This window comes from Mobula birostris, chromosome 1, assembly GCF_030028105.1.
Source record: "Mobula birostris isolate sMobBir1 chromosome 1, sMobBir1.hap1, whole genome shotgun sequence".
In the NCBI taxonomy this organism is placed as follows: domain Eukaryota; kingdom Metazoa; phylum Chordata; class Chondrichthyes; order Myliobatiformes; family Myliobatidae; genus Mobula; species Mobula birostris.
The window spans coordinates 185047590-185069043 of record NC_092370.1 but is presented as its reverse complement, the minus strand read 5'-3'; the positions used below and the strand labels follow the sequence as shown (position 1 = coordinate 185069043).

Below are 21454 nucleotides of genomic sequence, written 5' to 3'. Positions count from 1 at the left end.
ACATTAAATGTAATTTGCATTTAAATATTTAACTGAGGTTACTTGTCAGTGAAATCAAATGGCCATCAATGTTTTTCCAACACTCTCACTGAACCTACAACAACATTTTCCTCAAACATGCAATTGTCTCTTGCACAATACAAGCAGTTTATAAATGCATCTTTGTACATAAATGTAATTAAGCTTTTCCAATGCTGCTGTCAGTTTGGATAGTTTGTAGGAGTAATGGCACATGCAGGACTGTTTGTTAATAATCAGGCCTAGATTTCTACAAAATATTGCACTATCACATTTGTTAGTATTGTCATAAGAGATCTAATATGTTGTTGATAAAAGATTCCCTTTGAATATCAAAGCAGGTGCTGGATCACATTGCTTTTGCTGAATAGTCGTTGCAAATTCCCTTAAGAATATCAGGCACCAATTTGTTCACCATTGGGAAATCTTTCGCAAAGAAATTATGTGAATCTTTAGGTTCTGAAGCCATCGCTCTAAGTTCATTTGGCATTGCCCATGAAATTCCAACTGAATAAACTATGACACCTGAAAGGGGAAAAAAAGTACATGAATACTTGAGAGAAATATTTCATTGTTGAAATCCAAACCAATATCACCTAAGCTTTCTTGGGGTATAGTATATTATTTTGTAGGATTCTGCCTCTTAAATTACTCGAGTTTTTAGCCAAAGTTCGATTGCCAGAGACATAACATGATGGTTTTAGTGGGCAACCTTTTAAAGCATTGCAGCAAGATTTAATGAATATGGCTCCTCAATTTTCAAATAGAATTTTTTTTTATCATTCTTTCTTTTTGTTCAAACATCAAATCACCACAAGTACTAAGCTATTAAAATATCAGTTTGGGTTGTAAATTTCTTTTGTCTAAGATGGTTGTTGTTACACTGGCACTATTTTTTAAAGGTTTAAGACTAACGACAGCAAATTGAGTACTAAACCTTTACCACCCTCTGATAAAGCAGATTTTCATTATCCCTCTATCCTTCTAACAATTACTTTATGTATTTTGATCTCTGTTAAGGGAAATTGGTTAATTCCATTTTCTCTTATTGGCTTCCTCATAATTTTATAAATATTAGCTTTAATTCTGGTGCTAGAAATGGATTACTAGGTTAAAGCTCCTCCTTTGTGTCTTTTCTATATCTCTAAAATACCATTCCTTTTAAAAGTATTTAGCTGTCAACCCTTTGTTCACATAAATCGGTATTACAACCAGGGATTTTGATCAATTTCACTGAGAATTTTTATTTGTGAATCACATGCTCCTTTTTTCATTGTAGATCCCAAAAAAAGGGGGAAATTGTAAAGCATGAGAAACTAAAAGCAGTTGAAAAATATTTATTCCCTGTGCTCAATACTCAGTTAAACCATCTCTCGCAGCTATTACAGACAGTAGTCTTTTTGGATTAGTCTTTATTCGCTTTGCACAAAGTGGTGGAGCAAGTTTTGTCCATTCCTCCTTGCAAATTTGCTCAAACTGTGCCAGTGGACAACAATCAGATGTTTGATTGGGTTAAGGTCAGGACTCTGGGCCACTCAAGGGATAATTTTTCTTCATTTAAAGCCACTCTGCGGTTGCTTTGGCAGTGTGTTTTGAGTCATTGTCCTGATGAAAGACTAACCTCCTCCCCAGTTTGAGCTTTCTGGCGGAGGCCAGCAGGTTTTTTAATCCAGGATCTCTGTATTTAGCAGCATTCATCTTTCCATCAATCATGACCAGAATTCCAGTCCCTCCTGCTGAAAAGCATCCCCTGTTCCCAGTAATTTAATAATCCATTTCAAATGCATTTTTAAATTACCAGAATTAAAGTGGCTGTGGTTTCATGTTTTTTTTCCAGTTTTTCACAATGGACTGCACTGAGCTCCGAGATATGTTCAGTGCCTTTAAGATGGTCTTATAGCCTCCCCAGATTTGTGCTTCTCTATTATCATTTCCCTGGCTATATTTAATGTACTTTTGTGTTCATTTTGGTTTGGTCTGTTGAAAACGTACTATAGTGTTAGACCCAACAGAGAGAGGGGGTATTCTTATGAATTCATTGAAAAAAAGGTGATCCTTCTATCTTCTGTATCAACAAATTGGTTGTGTTGGAAGATAATATAGAGTATTGCACCCGAGGAAAGTTAGTGTAGTAATTGCAAATGGGATAAATACCTTTTCAGCCTTACAATTCTGGTTTTTAATTTTTAGTAAATTGTCAACAGCTTTTGAAATTTTTCTTTTGATTTGATATGATGCATACAGTTTACAGATTAACTCAAAAATATCCTACTTCAATATATTTTAAATCTAGAAAATGAGACGGTAAAATGTGAAAATAGTTGTGGGGGCTGAGTACTTTGTCAAGGCAGTGTATATTGGTTTTCAACTTTTAAGTCCTTAAATTTAAAAAATAACCAGTTTTAAAAACTTTTGTGAAAGATTTAAGTAAAGTTGTATAACAAATTGAATAAGTTAAATGACTTAGGGAATTTGTTTTTTATTTGTGGACAGATCAAATATTGACCAATTCAAGTGGTGCTTCTTTAATGCAGTCATCTTTAACGATGCAGAATTCCGTAAGCATTTTCCTGCCAAGAGGATCACAAAAGGTAGGATTGTATTTTTAATTAAAGTTTCACTTTTGAATGTACCAAGGCATGATTGGCAAGTTTGCTGATGATATTAAATTAAGGGGTCTTGTTGATAGTGGAGCAGATTACAATGAATTCCAAAGAGATCTTGATCGGTTATGGGGATGGGCTGAGGAGTGGCAAATGGGTTTCAACTTGGATGAAGGTGAGGAGATGCATCTTGAACAGTCAAACCAAGGTAGGACCTATACATTGAATGGCAAGGCACTGACGAGTGTTGCAATATAGAGGGACCTGGCAGTTAAAGTTACAGGGAGAAGGCAGGAGAATGGGTTTGAGAGGGATAATAGATCAGCCATAACAGAATGGTAGAGCAGCCTCCATAATCTAATTGGCCTGATTCTGCACTCCATGTCTTATGGAGTATAAGCGCATAGTTCACTGAAAGTGGCTGCACAAGTAGGAAAGGTGCAGTAGAAACAAGGCATTTAGCATGCTGGCCTTCATCAGTCAGGGCACTGAGTTGGGAGGTAGAGACGTTACGAGTATTGTGTACAGTTTTGGTCACCCTGTGTAGGAAAGACACTGTCAAGCTGAAGAGATTTACAAGGATGCTAGACTAGAGGGCCTATGTTCCAGGGAGAAGTTGGCTACGCTGCATCTTTATCATGAGCTGCCAGAGAATGTGGTTGAGGCAGGTACAAATGCTATATAAAAGAGGGATTTTCATTGGAACATGGAGGGAAAGGACCTGGAAGGTTATGAACCAAACACTGGCAACTGGGCCTAGCAGGGAGCACACTGTGCTGCGCACATACCAGTTAGTTCAAAGGGCCTGTGCTGTATTATTCTGACCTATTGTGCCGTGTGGAGTGTACTGTGAAGATATGACAGTCATGTGGTTTATTGTCTCAACATAAAAGTTTTAAATATCAAAATAGCATTTGCATTTATGATGACACAAGGGAGTACAGGTGCCAGGATCTGGAGCAGAAAACAATTGCTGAAGAAGCTTAGTGGGTCAAACACCACCTATAGAGGCAAATGGGTAGTGACATTTTGGTTCGTCATTATGTATTAGGTTTTTAAATAATTTATGATTGTGGTCATCATTGCATTCCAAAGTTTAGCCTTGCCATCAAAGGAATAAATGGACACTTCGGAAAAAATGGATAGAAAGAGTTAATTAAACTCACAGGTCTTCTACTGGCTGGTTATGGATTTGCAGTCTCCTCGAGTGGGAAATGACATAAGATGCAGTATACATTAAAGGGCACTTTATATGCCCTGTATATGTTGTAAAAAAAAAAAAGACAATATATTCTACATTATAGCTAAGATTGAAGTGATATTATTTTATCATCCACCCACCTGCTTGATGTGCCAGAGTTGCTGGACTCTGAACATCATCATAAGATTGACCATCAGTGATGACAATCAGCACATTAACGTTGTTGTTCTTGATTTTTCCAAAGAGGTTCTTTAAGGTGTAAGTGAGTGCTTCTCCTGTAGCTGTGCCACCACTCCAGTAACGGATGCTACTGATGGCATTTAGCACATCATCCTTTGTTAAATGGTCATCAAAATCAAATTCAGTTCTTTGATCATATGTGAACTGTACAGCACCAACTCTTGCACCGATCTGATGAATGTCAAAGGGTTTCAAAATTTCACTGATGAAATTCAAAACGGTGCGGAAGTTGCTATCACCAACACTGCTTGATCCATCAATTAAGAAGCCAAGGTTGACTGAATTGTGACATGTTCTACTGCATATCATCTGGCTGTGAGAGCACAGCCTTTGTGCTATAGGTTTTATAAACTTGTACATACCAAACCAGTTTTGGATGGCATAAGAAAATAATCCATTGTTTCTGCAAACAATCTGGAATTGAAGAAAAACAATGAAGCATTATTATAGTGACACAAGAAATTTTGGATGCGCTAGCAAATTAAGTTCACCCTGATATTTTGTACCAGAACAATGCAATAAAATATATTACTTATTTGAATTTGGTGGTTAAGTTTTATAATGCTGGTTATCTTTTGCCTAGAACAATATTGCACATTCTACTCTGCTTTTGGAATTGGCTTCCATCAAAATCTGTGTCTTTATTTATTCCATAAAATGGAATAATCTGACAGAGTAGTTAATTGTTGAAGATTCATTAGCAAATGTTAAAATCTAAAAAGCTACATGATATCCCATTGGTTACAAAATTATTTAAAAGGGTTTTAAAATATTACCAGATAGAAAGCAAAATATGAAGCCACCGCCTGAGCAAAATTCACAGCTAACAAAGTGATTGATGGGGGAAGAACAGGACATAATCAAAATGCTGGTGATGCAATGGATTGGAAATAATAAATACCTTTAACACTTCTATTTTTGTAAATAGAAAACAAATGATTACATTATTATACTCTTAATTGCTGCAGTGATCTTACCTTTTCTGCATAATTCTGGTCTCGCACCATTTTCCTCTCTTCAGGAAGGGCTTTTGCAACAGAGACAATAAAAACATTAATGCCTGATTCTCTTGCCCGATGTGCAGCGTTTTCAATTTCATCTGAAGGCCATCCATCCACAAGGACAACTACAACTTTTGGATATCCAGTCCGTGCACCCTTGTTAGGAGTGAAAAAGCCCTCTGTTGTGTGCATCAGTGCTTTACCTGGTATATACAATGAACATTTTAAGTAAAGAAGTAATTATTTAGAAAATTTCTACATAACTTGAGCTGGTCCAGTTAGTACAATCATATGGATGCCAGTAGGAAATACAAGTATCTGTTCTTAGCCTAGTTGGTAGGGAACATAAGACATCTTTCATGCACAGCAGCCTCCCACCCCCATCCCATCCTTACTGCAAAACAACACATCCATCTCCCAGAAGTTCACCATTAAATGAAAAGAAAACTTCTGAACAACTCATTTCATGATACTTTTTTTGTACTGACCTGAAGAAACCAGCACAAGGAATGAAAAACATTAATGCTTTCATGACTGTCCTGGACCTCTAAGAAATCTGTGATTTTTGTTAACATTGAGAAGCTATAAACTGGGGCTCCTTTATCTTATCTGTTTTAATAAATGTGTAAAATGCAAATGGTTGGATACATTTTGTAATGGTTGTAGACATATATGCAACTAGTTAATTTTGGGAAAGAAACTAAAAGTGGCCTCTTGGAAGTTTTAGTTTAACATATGAATTTCCTTATTTGTAAGAAAGAGTTTCAGACCAACTCGTGTAAAGTCCTTTGGAACAGCACCACACTTATTCCCACTGGGATGAACGAAAAAGCAAAGCTTTCTACTTTCTTCTGAGTAAATTTTGGAGATCATGTGTAAAACCAGTACTGTCAATCAATATTCAAGTAAAAGTGCTGATGATTGAGGTTTTGATTGGATAGTTGGTACAATACCCAAAACATAATGTCCACAACCTGCAATAAGTCACTGAGGGTGTTTATGTCATAACCCTCAAATGCAGGCATCAATGGAAGATGACTGATCTTATTGTACTTCTAGAAGAAACTGTGATTGGTTGTTAGAGAATCTGATAGATTGCTGTCAATATACGTCTTTATTTTTTAAAAAAAGGGGGGCAACCAATGATGCTTTTGACTCCCAGCAGTCTGTTTTGCACCAAAGTCAACTTCCTGAGTTTTTTGTCTCTCTCAAATAAGATGTATTTAGAAAGGGGAGAAATAAAACAGCAGCATCTTCCCAATAAAAGATTGGGAAATTTCCCCTATTAAAGGCAGTGATGGAGAACTGTTATACAAATCACAGAACTTTGATTGAAGTGTGCTCACCAAATTTGATTTAAATGTTTATATTTATTTACCATTAATTAATTTGTTTTCTCAGCTCTTCCATATCTCTTTCCCTGTAGAATAGGATGGTTGCCTTGAAATTAATCTCTGGTTGTTAATCACAGTGAACTGACAGTATATTCTACTCTGTGTCTGATATTCATTTTATTGATTTCAGGGACTATTATCGCCCACCCCTCTTCCTTCAATCCCTCCTGTGCTGTTGCATCAAAAGCAACGGAATCCTGGTATACTGAGCTGCCAGTCCTGCCCCTCCTGCAAACAAGTCTCACTAATGACTACAATATCATAATTCCAGGTGTTGATTCTTGCCCCAAGTTCATCTGCCTTTCCTACAATACCCTTATGCACAGCTCAGGATATTATTCACACCATGCGCAACCTTTTGCTACACTGAGAGCTGCTGGCAATATTTTGCCTGTGGATCAGTTCACCAGTATGGCACCATGCTGTTAGATGTTAGAAATGAACTGAAGGTGAAATGCATTTGTTCTCCTTCTCTGCCCAACACTCAACAGTGACCAGATTTGGTGCAGAACATCATGCACTTCATATCTACACTCTTAGTTTTATCCCAATGATGGCTGGCATATGTACCTTGAACACCTTCAAATGATGAAGTCACTAACTGTTTGAAAAGTTGTGTGTTCCCAACTTAATTCTTCATTTTTGATTATTTAAATGTACTTGAAATGTCTGTAAGTGTCTAAGATTATCAGAGGCATTCAAAGATATTCAACAGCTTTGGCATGATGACAGAAGGCCCTCAGAGAGATTTGGAGATGAGGCTTCAGGGTCCACTATCTGAGGCCCAATTGCTGCCCGCTCATCACAATGCCTTGCTGAAAGGGTGTGTACAGGTCAAGTCTCCAGCAGGCCCCAAAGAGAAACTGCAGTGGATAAGTGCAGGGTGGTATGAAAGAGTGGGATATGGCTGGATCAACAGTCAGCAAAAACAAACTAGCTGTTCATCTACCACCAGTCTCAGTTTCATTGACAATTTGACAGAATGAGTTTTAGATTAAAACTAAGCTCTTTTTTAAATATATACATCACTCTTAATTTACTGTACCTCTACTTTGAAAGTTGCTATCAGTGAGTCTGTATGGAAACAGTCTGGAAAAATTGCAGATTTAATGATATTAGTGAAAATCTCTTGCTCTCTATTACTAACCAAGAAATTAGGTACTTGTGTTCTGGAACAAACTATAGGATAGAGAATCTATACCATAAAATGATGAAAATATGACAGACATAACCTTTTAAGCCTCAGATATTAAAATGAATGCACAGATTATAGTTAACAATGCATTGAATCGAGCAGGGATACACCATAGTTACATTTGGAGTCATTGATATGTTATGTTCACTCTCGGAGATGGGATATTAAGAGAAAACAAAACCTGGTAAGTATCATTTGCAGTAATGGTGCTGTGAAAAATACATGCCATCTTATTCGGGGAACAATATGTACAAACTACAGTAAAGAGGCCAAAAAGTTTAAGAATCAGCATATCATTCCATATCAATAACAAAATGCATATTTTCAAGTTGCCAGCTTGATTGGAGAACAATGTTGAAAGTCCAAATTAAAAATGCAGAAGCGAGAATAATGTTAATGTGTATATTGTAATAAAAAAAACATTCCAAACTCTGGCTGAGCAGTTGTCCCGAGCTGCTTGGGAAATAGAGAACCTAGAAAGCAGGAGACGGGAACAAGACAACAGAAGGAGTTTAGGAAGAGACTGTCACTTCTCCGAGGGCAGCCCTCACCTCCTCCAGAGCAGCCATAAGGTTTGGCTAACTTTAAAAGTGCTGATAAACTAAATGGAAGCAAAAATATATGGTTATATACCTATCTCGAGAAATACATGTTATAATGTGAATTTTACATTTCTCAATTTAAAAAAAAATCATTTATTCATTCCTTTTTCCCCACCTAAATGAGAATATATACATGGGAGGAATACACAGGGAAATCATTTCTGTGTAATGGACATAGTTTTTTTTTTTTACTTTTATAGGTACTGCAGTGGGGGCCCTCAACCTACAGGTAGGAAGGGCTATCCCCCACGGCTAGACTTTTCTTCTAGCCCAACCCAGTGTCATCTAGAGACCTCAGCCTTGGAACCACACCTTCCTTACCTTTCTTTTTATTATTCACTTTTCTTGGTTCTTATTTGTTGAGGGAGTAGATCGATTAAGTTATATTCTGCAAATTTCAATGATATACTAACAAATAAATACACTTAGTAAGACCATATATTTTGGGTATATACCTCAAGAATGGTTGAAAAGAGAGAAATATAAATATTTAGTGAATGTACTGCTGATGGCTGGTAAAAAGACCCTTACCAGGAAGTGGTTATCTCAGGAGAGCCCAACTTTAAATGTATGGATGGAAATTACAATGGACATTTACAAAATGGAGAAGATAACAATATCTGTTAATCATAAGTTGGAACAATTTTATTCATACTGGAAAAATGGTTTAACTACATAACATCTCATAGGCCTGATTTTATTCTCACAATCAATGAATATGTTGTTTAAAAAAAATCACTCCCTACTCTGTACATAGTTTTCTTCTTGTGATTGTTCTTTCTTTCCTCCTCTTTCTATAAGAGTATACTTCAGATAAATATTATGTGGAGAATTGTGACAAATTCTGAAATACATCCTGTGGAAATGTTTGATGATGAAACTCAATAAAAAATAAATTACAAAAAAAAAACATTCCACTCACCAACATTGGTCTCGCCTCCCTTATACGTCACATTTTTGATCGCAGAATTAAGATCTCTTGAATTAGTGTTATCCTTCAACATGAACTCAATTTTAGGATTGTCACTGTAATACATGAAGGACATTGTGACTCATTTTACACCGATGCAGACACTCACATTTTCACAGGTGCAAATGATAGTTTAGCCTTAATTGGAAAAGTTTAAGAGAGCAATTTGATACAGTTTTTTCCTATTTTACCTGACTTGTACAATGCCAACAAGTGGCCCTTCTGGCCCAATACCAAGCAAATTGGTAACTCTGATGACAAAATTCTTCTGTAGATTAAATCTGCGTTTACCTAGGTTCCAGCTCCCATCGATTAAAAAAGCGATATCAGCTTTGCAGTCTGTGGGATAAAGAACATACGGCCGTTCAATCAGTAGGTAAAATTTTACTAAAAGGAACTGTGTGTGGGGGAGGGTCCTTACCTTTGATTACTGGTTTTGAATTCCTTTTCGCATTTTTTGCAGGTTTTTTCTTTATAGTTCTTGCTAAAATATGAATAATGGAACCTATTAGGTGAAATACAGTTCTTATATGTTTTCTTTTACAGATCTTAGTGAAGTTTGCAATACCATGTTAAATGAAGAGTTTTTTTCTTAAAACATCCACAATCCGTTAAAATAGGAACATTTCTTAGGAACAGAAAGTGCTGGAAATACTCAGTCATTCAGAATGCATTCTTAGGAGGGAAAATAGAATTGACATTTCAAGTCCTTTATCAGTTTGCAGATCAGTTCTGAATAAGGGTCATTTGCCTGACGTCAATTGTGCTTATCTTTTCACAGATACCACCTGACTACTTGGGTATTTCCAGCATTTTCTGTTTTTATATCTGATTTCTATTATCTACAGTCTCATGATTTTCACAAACATCAATATTAATTTACCTTCCAAAATATTTGTCATAATATTAAAAAAGTTTATCAACAATATACAATAAAGTTGAACCATGTATTATCAGATGTATCTTTCCTAATTCTTTTAAATAGCTTTACTATCGTGAAAGTGCTGACATGAAAAACAAATTAACTGCTCACAAACTTCTCCATCGACCTTGAATAAGTGTCTGGCTGAAATTTGTAAAATCCTATATTCTTAACTAAATAGTATTGGATGAGAAGGATTAGGTAGATCAAAATTAAATAATAACTGTAGGACAGTGTAGGTTTGTCATGGCTGAAATTCAATCATATATATCAGGCACTTGGAAAAAGAACACTGACCAAAACAATTGTTATAATATCCAGAAAACATGTTTCAATAACAATAAGTAACTATATTCTATAGAGTCATAGAAAAGTATAACACAGAACCAGGCCCTTCAGCCCATCTAGTCAATGCTGAACCACTTAATCTGTGCAACTGGAGAATTGGGTCTGGTTCTGTCTGGTAGCTACAGTTCTGGATGTGGAGGTACCATCTTGAGGTTACGGGTGTTCAGTAAGGAGTTGTTTTCTTTGGAGGAAATATAATTCAGAAGAAAATTGGTAGATGTTTACAACACGTGGAGCAGACACAATGTACCAAATAGCCTAATTCTGTTCCTATGTCTTATGGTCTAATTTCATGACTGGTTTAGCTGGGATAAACTTTCCTATTAAAAGTGAGAGACAAAGGATATGGGGAGGAATGAGGGAAAGCTCTTTTCTTTTTAGGAAAAAAACCCCACAGTGCCAATGATATGCAACTGATTGTACGATGATCAAAACAGAGTTAATTGAGGCTTTCAAAAGATAATTGAACAGGTAGTTAAGGAAATTTACTTACTGCCCAAGGAAAAAGCAAGTGAATGGGACTAAATGAATTGATGTACAAATCCTGGGAATGTAACCGCTGGACAGAATAGCCTCTTTTTCAGCTTTAATAGTTCTAAAATTCTGCAACAGGTTTTGTTGTTGTAATGATTTTCAGTCTGATTAGACATCACACAGTATTAATCTTAATGGCTCCGTCTGTCTAGGTAGACAATGGATGCGCCCGGTTCCTGGGCGATGAATATGGAGATCCTGGGCTGCCCAGACATCGAGATCCCCCTCTCGGCCTCGCGGATGTGGTCCAAAGGAATGCGAAGCAGTACATTTGGCATCAGCTTGGGTGCAGGAGCTGCCGGCAGGTGATGTGATACATCATCCAACTGCCTTAGGGGCTCCACTCCGGATTTGTGTAGGGTTTACTCCTTAGCCTTCTCTTCTCCCGAAGATACCCACAAGGCAGTGGGATCCATAACCCTGGATAGGGGCCCATACCGGGTACTGTCAGCCAGAGCCAGCTGAGCCCGGGACTCGTGTAAGGCAGGGTCGTCACGCCCTGTAGTAGTGACATATGGAGCCACTACCCACACAATATTATGAGATGTATAGTAGGCAATACAAACCAGTTGGAATTACTGTTGCCTTTGGCTGTCCAGATACTTCAAGACTTGTTGTATTCCCTCCTGTAGAAGAAATTAAGTTAATATTTCAGACTTTGTACAACTTAGAGAAACAGCTTTCTATTTGTGTGGAATAAGACCATCTTATTTACAAGACTGCGTTTACATCTTTGGCCTGAATGCAAGTCGGGATTTATTGCCTTTTGATATTTTTATGCACGCCACATGTTTAATTTTGTAAACTGAGAGAAAACAGTGTAAACCGCATGTTGGTTATGCGATTTGCAAGGCCTATTCAGATTTTAAATAGAGAAAGTGGGCGTGAGATTTTCACAACCACCAAAATGTGAAATAAGGTGAAAGAACTTCAAATATTTAAAATGACATCTTTAAAAATTTAGTCACATTGAAGTTTCATGCAGGTCAAAGCAAACTATGGTGTCTGGTTAAACCTTTTTCTCAATTTGAAAGCAAGGTCACTTTGAAGCCAAATCATTTCTATGTTTTATTTTGGAAATTATTTCTGTGAATATTGTCATTGCAATATCAGCTGGTGATTTATGAAAGCAAAAGGAACGATTGAATATTTAATAATCTACAAGTTGACAAATTTGGTGATTAATATTGTTAAGTATTGGAATTTAATACAACTTTTATAAAATGCATACAGAAGGAATATTCCATTAAACTTTAACCAAATCTATTTATATATATGTTAATTATTTTGATATATTTTCCATTGGTGATGGTACATTGCTCTGGTTTAAACTTTCCAAGGTTTTATAAACAAATATTAAAGCTTATTTTAAAAAAAATATGGTCTTCACATTTAAGCACACGTTGATAAACAAATTTGAAGAAACTCCTGTGTGGAATGTGAGACTTAATAGGTAGATTGATAATAATGGTGAAACATTCACTTTTCTTAAATAAAATGAAATATTATTGAAAACAGCAGGCCAGTCACCATCTATGGTGATGAAATGTTACTGATCTGAAATATTTTATCTGTTTTTCTCTCTCCACTGATACTTTCCGAACTGCTGAGTATTTTCTGGTATTTTGTTATTTTTTAAGTTCAGGTATTCAACATCCACAGTTTTGCTTTTGTTTCATGATTGACTCTTCATATATTAACTTTTGTAAGCACACACAAAATGCTGGAGGAACTCAGCAGATCAGGCAGCATCTATGGAAAAAAACAGTTGACATTTTGGGCTGAAACCCTTCAGCAGACTGGAGAAAAAAGGCTGAGGAGTAGATTTAAAAGGTGGGGGAGGGGAGAGAGAACCACCAGGTGATAGGTGAAACTTGGAGGGGGAGGGATGAAGTAAAGAGCTAGGAAATTGATTGGTGAAAGAGACAGAAGGCCATGGAAGAAAGAAAAAGGGGGAAGGAGCACCAGAGCAAGGTGATGGGTGGGCAAGGAGATGAGAAGGGGGATGGGAAATGGAGAGGGGGGCAGTTTGGGGGGTATTACCAGAAGTTTGAGAAATAGATGTTCATGCCATGGGGTTGGAGGCTACCCAAACAGAATATAAGGTGTTGTTCCTTCAACCCAAGTGTGGCCTCATCACGACAGTGGAGGAGGCCATGGATGGACATATCAGAATGGGAATGGGAAGTGGAATTAAAATGGGTGGCCATTGGGAGATCCTGCTTGTTCTGGTGGACAGAGCTACATGCTTGGCGAAGCGATCTCCCAATTTACATCGGGTCTCGCTGATATACAGGAGCCACACCGGGAGCACCAAACGCAGTGATTGACTCCAACAGACTCACTGGTGAAATATTGCCTCACCTGGAGGGACTGTTTCAGGCCTGGGATGGTAGTGAGGAAGGAGGTAGGGCGGGGAAAAACCTCATAGTTCCCACACCCTGCACCTCCCTTATCTACCTCCTACCCAAGATCCACAAACCCATTCAAGTAGACCCATTGTTTCAGCTTATTCCTGCCTCACTGAACTCATATCTGCATACCTCGACTTTGTTTTATCCCCCCTGGTTCAGCCCCTTCCCACCTACATCCATGACACCACACACGCTCTTGATCTTCTCAAGGATTTCAAGTTCCCTGGCCCCCATCATCTTATTTTACCATGGTTGTCCAGTCTGTATACACCTCTGTCCCCTACCAGGAAGGCCTCAAAGCTCTCTGTCTTTTTTCTGGACACCAGACCTAACCATTTACCCTCCACCACCACTCTCCTCTGCCAAGTGGAACTTGTCCTCATTCTAAATAATTTCTTCTTTGGGTCCTCCCACTTCCTTCAAACAAAAGATGCAGCCATGGGCATTCGTACGGGTCCCAGCTATGCTTGGCTGTTTGTTGGCTACCTGGAGCAGTCCATGTCTGAAGCCTACACTGGTGACTGTCCTGCACTTATCCTACGCTACATTGACAACTGCATTGGTGCTGCTTTCTTCACCCATGCTGAACTTGTCGACTTCATCTACTTTGCTGCCAACTTCCACCATGCCCTCAAATTCATCTGGTCTATTTCCAGGAGGCCACACTAGGAGAACCAAGCACATTAAACTTCCAGTAATGCCCCCTAACCCCCCCTTCTCCATTTCCCATCCCCTTTTCCATCTCTCACCTCATCTCCTTGCCCATCCAGCGCTTCCCTCTGGTGTTCCTTCCACCTTTTTCTTTCTTCCATGGCATTCTGTTCCTTTCACCAATCAACTTCCCAGCTCTTTATCCCTCTCCCCTCCAGGTTTCACCTATCACCTGGTGATTCTCTCTCCCGTCCCCCACCTTTTAAAGCTACTCCAGCCTTTTTTCTCCAGTCCTGCCAAAGGGCTTCAGCCTGAAGCGTCGACTGTACTTTTTTTCCATAGGTGCTGCCTGGCCTGCTGAGTTCCTCCAGCATTTTGTGTGTGTTGTTCAGATTTCCAGCATCTGCAGATTTTCTCTTGTTATTTTTGCATACAATGGGAATTTCATCAGTAATCATTCATTTATTATTTGAAATTCTTGAAAAGAATAAAGCACTACTCACTGGAGACTGTAAAAGACCTCTTCCATTTGTGAAGTGATGAAGACCATACCCCATTTGCAAAGGAAGGGTGATAACCACTCTGTCCTGGTAGAAACTTAAGATGAACCGGTCCTCCCCTGCTGTCAATCACACCACTGCAATACATCACAATGAAAGACAGCAGTGAGGAAATGCCATTTACATGTGTGTTTGGGATGATTGTTGGCAACATTATAATAATGAGTAGAAGGTGCTTCTTTAACTGATTAAATCATTGAATATGTTTTCTTTAATTGAACAAAAATGAAAGAAAACATGAAATTTCAACTAACAGTTACTTAACAATACATGCCTTGAGTCTGAATAATATCACTTATAACAGTGGTTAGTTATTGTAAGAGCATTATTAGTAATATTTCACAACTATTTTTAATGCTGCCAAAGGTACAAGTGCAATACCATTAAGAGTTTTATAGAAACCTCACCAACCATGATAAAATTACAAATGGTATTATAATTTTGTACAGGCTCCAAGTAGATCTCCAGTGAAGAGATTTGACATTTTTTGTTTATGGAAAGTTGATTAACTTTTATTATTAGATCACTTCTCCATGCATGATTTTAGTTTTCTAAAATTAGTAGAAATTGATCCACTGAAGAGGTTGTTTCTTCAGTAGGGTGAGGCAAAATAATTAAGAGCTTAAACATCTCCCAGGGATTGGTTACAGCATATTACAAGCTTGGAGAAAGTGTTATTCTAAAAGCAAAATAATGTAGATATTGAAAGTATTCAGAAGGTCCTGTGGAGAGAGAAAGCTAGTTATCCCTTTGCATCAATGATCTTATTTCTGAGAGTAATCCATCTTTCCACTCCAAGTCAGAATGGGATTTAAAGCTTATGATAGTTGTAAATAATATAAGACTTTAAAATAATTGAGAATGAAAGAAACCGTTCATCCAAACTCAATCATCCCTTCCAGGATTTCCTGCAATTCTCTCACTTAAATACTACAAAATGTCACGAACATTGCACTACTGCAAGTCCTAAATTTTTCTTATGCCAGTTAATTTGAGATTTAACAAGAAAGCAAAAACAGAAGAAAAAATATAAATTAACTTTGGCCCAATATCACACTAGTTGTGACATGATTTATAAAGTAAAATTGTGTGTGTTACTTTGCATTTCCAGCAGCTGCAGAAATCTGGTGTACATTAATTTTATCTTGGTTTAGCCTTTCTCAGTTGTGTGTGCTTTATTTGAAGTACTAAGATGCAGAAGAAATATTGTTCCAGCAATGGTCAAATTGTCAGAATGAAATGATTGTGCACTTTATGGATGTATAGCCAGAGAAATCGCAAAGCCAAATAAAACATTATACAACTTACACAAAAAACTTGAAAAATGGTCTTACCGGTTGTCACTATTGGTGCAGTTTAGTTGAAGCAATCAAGTTAAAGCTTCATGCTTGTCAGCAAATAAATCACCATTTTGCAAATTGGTCAATCATGGTAAAATCAAACTCAAAATTGTGAATTATTGCTTTTTTTTGGGAGGAAGCAATGCAAATAAGTCACACCTGGAGGCCAGGGATGTGATAACTGCAATTCAACCCATCAAAATTTTAGTCCATTGCCTCATCAGGACATGGAAGCCACAAGATGCCTTTCTAAAACTAGTGTTTAGGCACTAGTTACTTTTTTACATTTTTTAAAAACAGCATTTTTATGCTGCAGGTAAAATAGAACATGAAAAGAGTACAGAGAAATTAATTGAAGATGAGAGGAAATGTCAGTCATCACGATAACTAACACATTTTCTTCACTCTTTCTTTGAGGCAAAGAGCTGAAAAAGCTTTACAATGAAAAGACCATGTTCCAAAAAGGAACAATACATGTTATGGAATGCATCAGGTAAATAGAAAAATAACACAATGGCAAGAACTCATAACCAAAGGGAAACTGATGTGGAATTCCCACCAGCCCTCCATTGTAATTAAAGCTGAGGCATTGCCTCACTTGCTTCCGTAACATGCTGCCCCTGGTCACATCACAAGATGTGCAAGTTTTAGTCCACGGTGTTTTTCTCAAGGGATTAATTGTTCATTCAATTGACCCTACAAGCTCTTCTTGCGGCCTGAAAATGAGTGGTGCAAGTTTGACGAGGATGCCTGAGGCTGAGGCTTCTGTGGTTGGCAAAACCAGGGGTTCAGTCTCCTGAGGGTGTATATATATATATATATATATATATATATATGGATTTCACTGTCTGGACTAGTGATGGGAAAGTCCCAGCCAGTCTTCTTTCCTGTGCACTGGCAGGCAATAGGTAAGGCTGAGATGAAGGAGGAAACCTTGTGAGAGGGCAATCTACATCACATCCAAACTACTCTTCATCCCTTTCACTCTTTGAGGAAGAGATCTGATAATGAGTGAAGTTCCAATTACAGGATATTTTGAAGCTGGCAAAAATGCTGGAGCCCAGCGTCTGAATGGCACCAGCTTAAATTTTGATCAAAGATGTATAAGCATCTAACAGGATTCCTGTGGAGAAGGTTATTTGTGGTATTCACAGAACTGACCGCGGTCTCCTTTCTAACAACACTGGCCGGAATGTTGACGATGTGGCATTTGAGTGTTCAGACTGCGGCAACTGAGAGAGAGACGACTCAAATCTCCAGTGATTAACAGTGCACAAAGAAACCGTTTTATTTTTGAACTGTGTTGTCACTCCTCTCAACCAGAATACCGGAGGCCACTCCTTTGTTGGTCCCGTAATGTTCAATCATGCTCTTTGCATCTTTCTCCAACTATCTTTTCTAGTTATCTCCAGTTCTCAGTATATCTACTTCTGTTGGCAAACAGGTTACGAGTGAGGAGAGTAATCTCCTCCATAACCTCCTTTGCAGGGTCTAAGTCATAAAAGAAATCCATATGAATGGGAGAGAGAGAGAGAGAGAGAGAAAGACAAGGGTCAGCACATGAGAAGAAATATGTCTTGTTGCACATTGATTTCATGTTTAATGGTGATGAAATATTAAACCAGGTATTCAAGATTTCTTTGGCATTGGTTCCAGCCTCACCTTTGCTGAAGTTCCCACCTTCTATTCACCAGTAATGAGCATTTCTTCACTCCCACCTGTGTCAGAATCTGGATGGAGACTGTTCCTCAGTTCAGCGACCCAAACATTCATCCTCCCCTCATTATTCTGGCCTTGGCTCATGAGGCAACATCTCCTATGCAGCAATTACAATTTGTAGGAAGTGTTGCATGATAACTCCATGTGGTGAGCACGAAGCTGTATGTCACGGTTGTACTGTACAAAATAACATGTGAAATTGGAGGGGTGAAAAACCATCTTGTTGTGAGCCGATGTCTGGTTGAATGAGTTTAAGGAGAAGGTACTGTTTGATGTCACAATGATCTGACATGATTGAGAATTAAGGTGAGGAGAACTTGGGTGTTGTGGGGAGAAGGTATAGTACAGAAAAATACAGACAGAGAGGAAAACTACTTTGTTGTCTTAGTCAGGCTGTTGACCTCCTGACCAAGCTTGCTACTGGTCTCAAGTTAGCACTGTGTCTACTATCATCTCCATAACTGTGCTATTAAACATAGCCTTTGACATGATGGTACAAGTTACACCAATTCAAAATAACATTTCCAAGTGGATGAAATTGGAACACTAAAATGTTCTTCGTCCTTTAAATTTGTACTAGGTAATCCCACAGCTCAATTACTTGGCCTACCTGTGACTGAAAACTGGTATTTAAAGTAATTGAGTAGAATCAGAACACAACCAACTAATTTTTGGTGACATAATCACATGGCTGGCTAACATGTTGCTTTCTACTGTGTCTGAAAATCATCCATTTACAATAAGTCCAATTTAACAAATTGAAATTTATTTAATGGATTTTGTTTAACATTTAATTTGGTTATGCTTAGTAGTAGGGATTCAAACAAAGGAATTGTGAATTACATTTCCTGTTTCATTTCTGGAGGATTTGTATGTTTCTTTTCTAAACATACATATAAATCCAGAGCTTAGAGGACAAATGCAACATTTTTAAAGTTACTATTAAACGTATTCAAAGTGAACTCAATTCACTTCAGTAGTATTACTGACTATTGCTAGAAAGAAGAACGCAAGCATAAATACTTTGTTAAGGCATTTACTTTTAAAATTGTGCAATGTAGTCAGTGACATCCTTATATAAAACATGCAGAAAACTTGAGTTAGATGATAAGCAGATTTCTCATCCAAATGAGAGAAATGTAAATGGCATAAAATGAAAAAAAATACAATTGAACTTCTAATGAATTTTAATTTAGAAAATCCCCTTCAGAGTGAGTAATATTGCACAGTAAGCACAAATAGATCTCACCATGTATTTTGAAAATGAGACTTTTTTCTTACAATGTTTTAGAGTTGTCCTATCATATCCATATTCACTTTTTTGTCTATTTGTGCTAATCCCATTTGACCACATTAAGACTGTATCCTTTTGTGCTTTGCCCTCTATTTTTAAGTGTCTGCCTTAATGCTTCTTAAATTAGTAATTGTATTCAATTTCATGATTTCCTCTCGCAATACATCTCAGATTTCAACCCCTACGTTAAAAAGCTTATTCCTCATATCCCCTTTAGAAATTCTTCCACTCATCTTAAATCTATGCCCTCTCATTTTTGATGCTGTCCCATGGGGAAAAATTCTGTGCCTCTCATAGTCTTAAATACCTCTTTCTCTCTGGGAGAAAACAACTGAGCCTATCCAATCTACCACAATAACTAAGATCCTCCAATCTAGGCAAAATCCTGGTGAATAATCTTTGCTCTCATATCCCATAATGAGAAAACCAGAATTGTACATGGCAATTGATTGAAAAGACTGCCCTGTAGATCTTGTCCATGCACTAGAGTGCTAACATAATTTTTACTATTGAGTATTTTCAATATTTAAAATTATAATCAATGACATTGGAACACCTGGGATTTCAATCAATTCATTCGTTTAAAAAAAAAGCAGTTCTGCAAAGGTAGACTTCAAACGATAGATCTGATGCAGATGAGCATTTCTGAATAGAAGAGATTTTTCAAATAAAAATTTAAATTATTCCCATTTCTTACAGTTATTGATGTGACCTGTCACATCAGGTAAGCACTTCGGACTACACTTGCAGAAGTTAACATAGAAAGCTTTACTCATACTGCTGTTAATTTTAAGTGGCTTTCCCTCTATTTATTTTGTTTTTTTATTATTTACTTACAAAACAAAGCTATGTTTTAGCTTCCTTCCTCTGGTGAATTGGGCTGAATGGCCTCCTCTGTGCTCTAGGAAACTATCATACTTCTAACCCAGTCAATTCTGCTTCCTGAAATAACATAGGAAAAGTTGGAAGCGAACAGGCCGGTCAGAAATTTTAAGATGTTTTAACTGGGTATCTTTCATCTGTTTTTGTTCATAAATTGCTGATGCTAAAACTGCAACATTGCTAGCTTTGTTGCTATTGAAAAAAAATCTGACATGTCACTGAAATATAATGTAAGCATTGTGGAATAAAACAGAAAAAGTTGGAATTACTCTTATCTCTCAGTCAGCATCTATGGAAAGAAAAATAACTGCATCACTTGCTGAGTATTTCCAGCATTTTAATTTATTTTTAGATACATATACAATGCCTGGCCTTTCAAGTCACTCCATCCAGCAACCCACCAATTTAACCCTAGCCTAATCACGGGAGAATTTACAATGACCTACTAACCTGTACGTCTTTGGACTGTACCCATGCACACATGGAAAGAACGTACAACTGTTTTAATTCATATTTCGAGCATTTGTAGTGTTTGGCTACGTAACAATAACAATGAATATACGCTTTTTGCCATTCCTTTATCTATTTTCTCTTTCTCCTTGTGCAACCTTTAATAATTTGAACATAATCAATTTTCTCAAGTGGCTAACTAACTTGCAGGCTGTCCTCCACAATTTCTTTTAAAATGTTGCATGCGTACTAAGTGGCAGCTTCAGGGAGTAGAAGCTGTGTGGAATTCTCTTCTCTAAATTAGTAAATTGAAGCTGCAACAAAAAGTAATTAGAACTAGATTTAAGATCAGCAGCATATGTGATGAGATTATCAACTTTGTGGCAGCAGTACAACGCAATACATGATAATATAGAAAAATAAATCAATTACAGCAAGTATATATATGTATATTAAATAATTAAATTAAAAATAGGGCAGAAACAGAAATAATATTTAAAAAAATAGGTGAGGTAGTGTTCATGGGTTCAATGTCCATTCGGGAATTGGATGGCAGAGGGGAAGAAGCTGTTCCTTAATCACTGAGCATGTGCCTTCAGGCTTCTGTACTTCCTTCCTGACAGTAACAGTGAGAAGCAGGCACGTCCTGGGTGATGGGGGTGCTTAATAATGGACATCGCCTTTTTCAGGCCCTGCTCCTTGAAGATATCTTGGATGCTATGAAGGCTCATACACAAGATGGAGCTGGCTAATTTTACTACTGTCTGTAGTTTGTTCTGAAGTTTGTGAACCCTTTTCTGCATTAATTACTCATAAAGTGTGGTCTAATCTTCATCTAAGTCGCAATAATAGACAAACACAATCTACCTAAACTAATAACAATTGTACTTATTCTCATCAATAATGAGTACACCATTTAAACAATCACAGTCTAGGTTCAAAAGTGTATGTGAACCTTCTACAAAAGCTATTTGGAGTCAGGTGTTCTAATCAATGAGATGAGATGGAGGTGTGAGTTGTAGAGGTGCCCTGCCCTATATAAAAGACACACACAGTCAGGTTTACTGACAAAGCCTGCTCTTCTCAAGAAAGATCTGTTTATGTCACCATATCTTG

The 21454-nt window shown here is 37.4% G+C and overlaps 1 protein-coding gene across 1 annotated transcript in view; it reads right to left on the bottom strand.

Annotated features, from left to right (window-relative positions):
* Positions 1–214: 214 nt before the first annotated feature.
* The window catches only part of coch (coagulation factor C homolog, cochlin (Limulus polyphemus)), a 36223-nt gene continuing 14983 nt past the window's right edge, over positions 215–21454 (bottom strand). Inside the window, exons 4-11 of the mRNA XM_072251104.1 lie at positions 14597–14730; positions 11595–11654; positions 9646–9729; positions 9416–9563; positions 9177–9280; positions 5040–5266; positions 3963–4476; positions 215–543 (exon numbers count right to left, since the gene is read on the bottom strand). Of these exons, the coding sequence (XP_072107205.1) occupies positions 368–543; positions 3963–4476; positions 5040–5266; positions 9177–9280; positions 9416–9563; positions 9646–9729; positions 11595–11654; positions 14597–14730 (1447 nt within the window). The 3' untranslated portion in view covers positions 215–367. The remainder of the gene's footprint in view (positions 544–3962; positions 4477–5039; positions 5267–9176; positions 9281–9415; positions 9564–9645; positions 9730–11594; positions 11655–14596; positions 14731–21454) is intronic.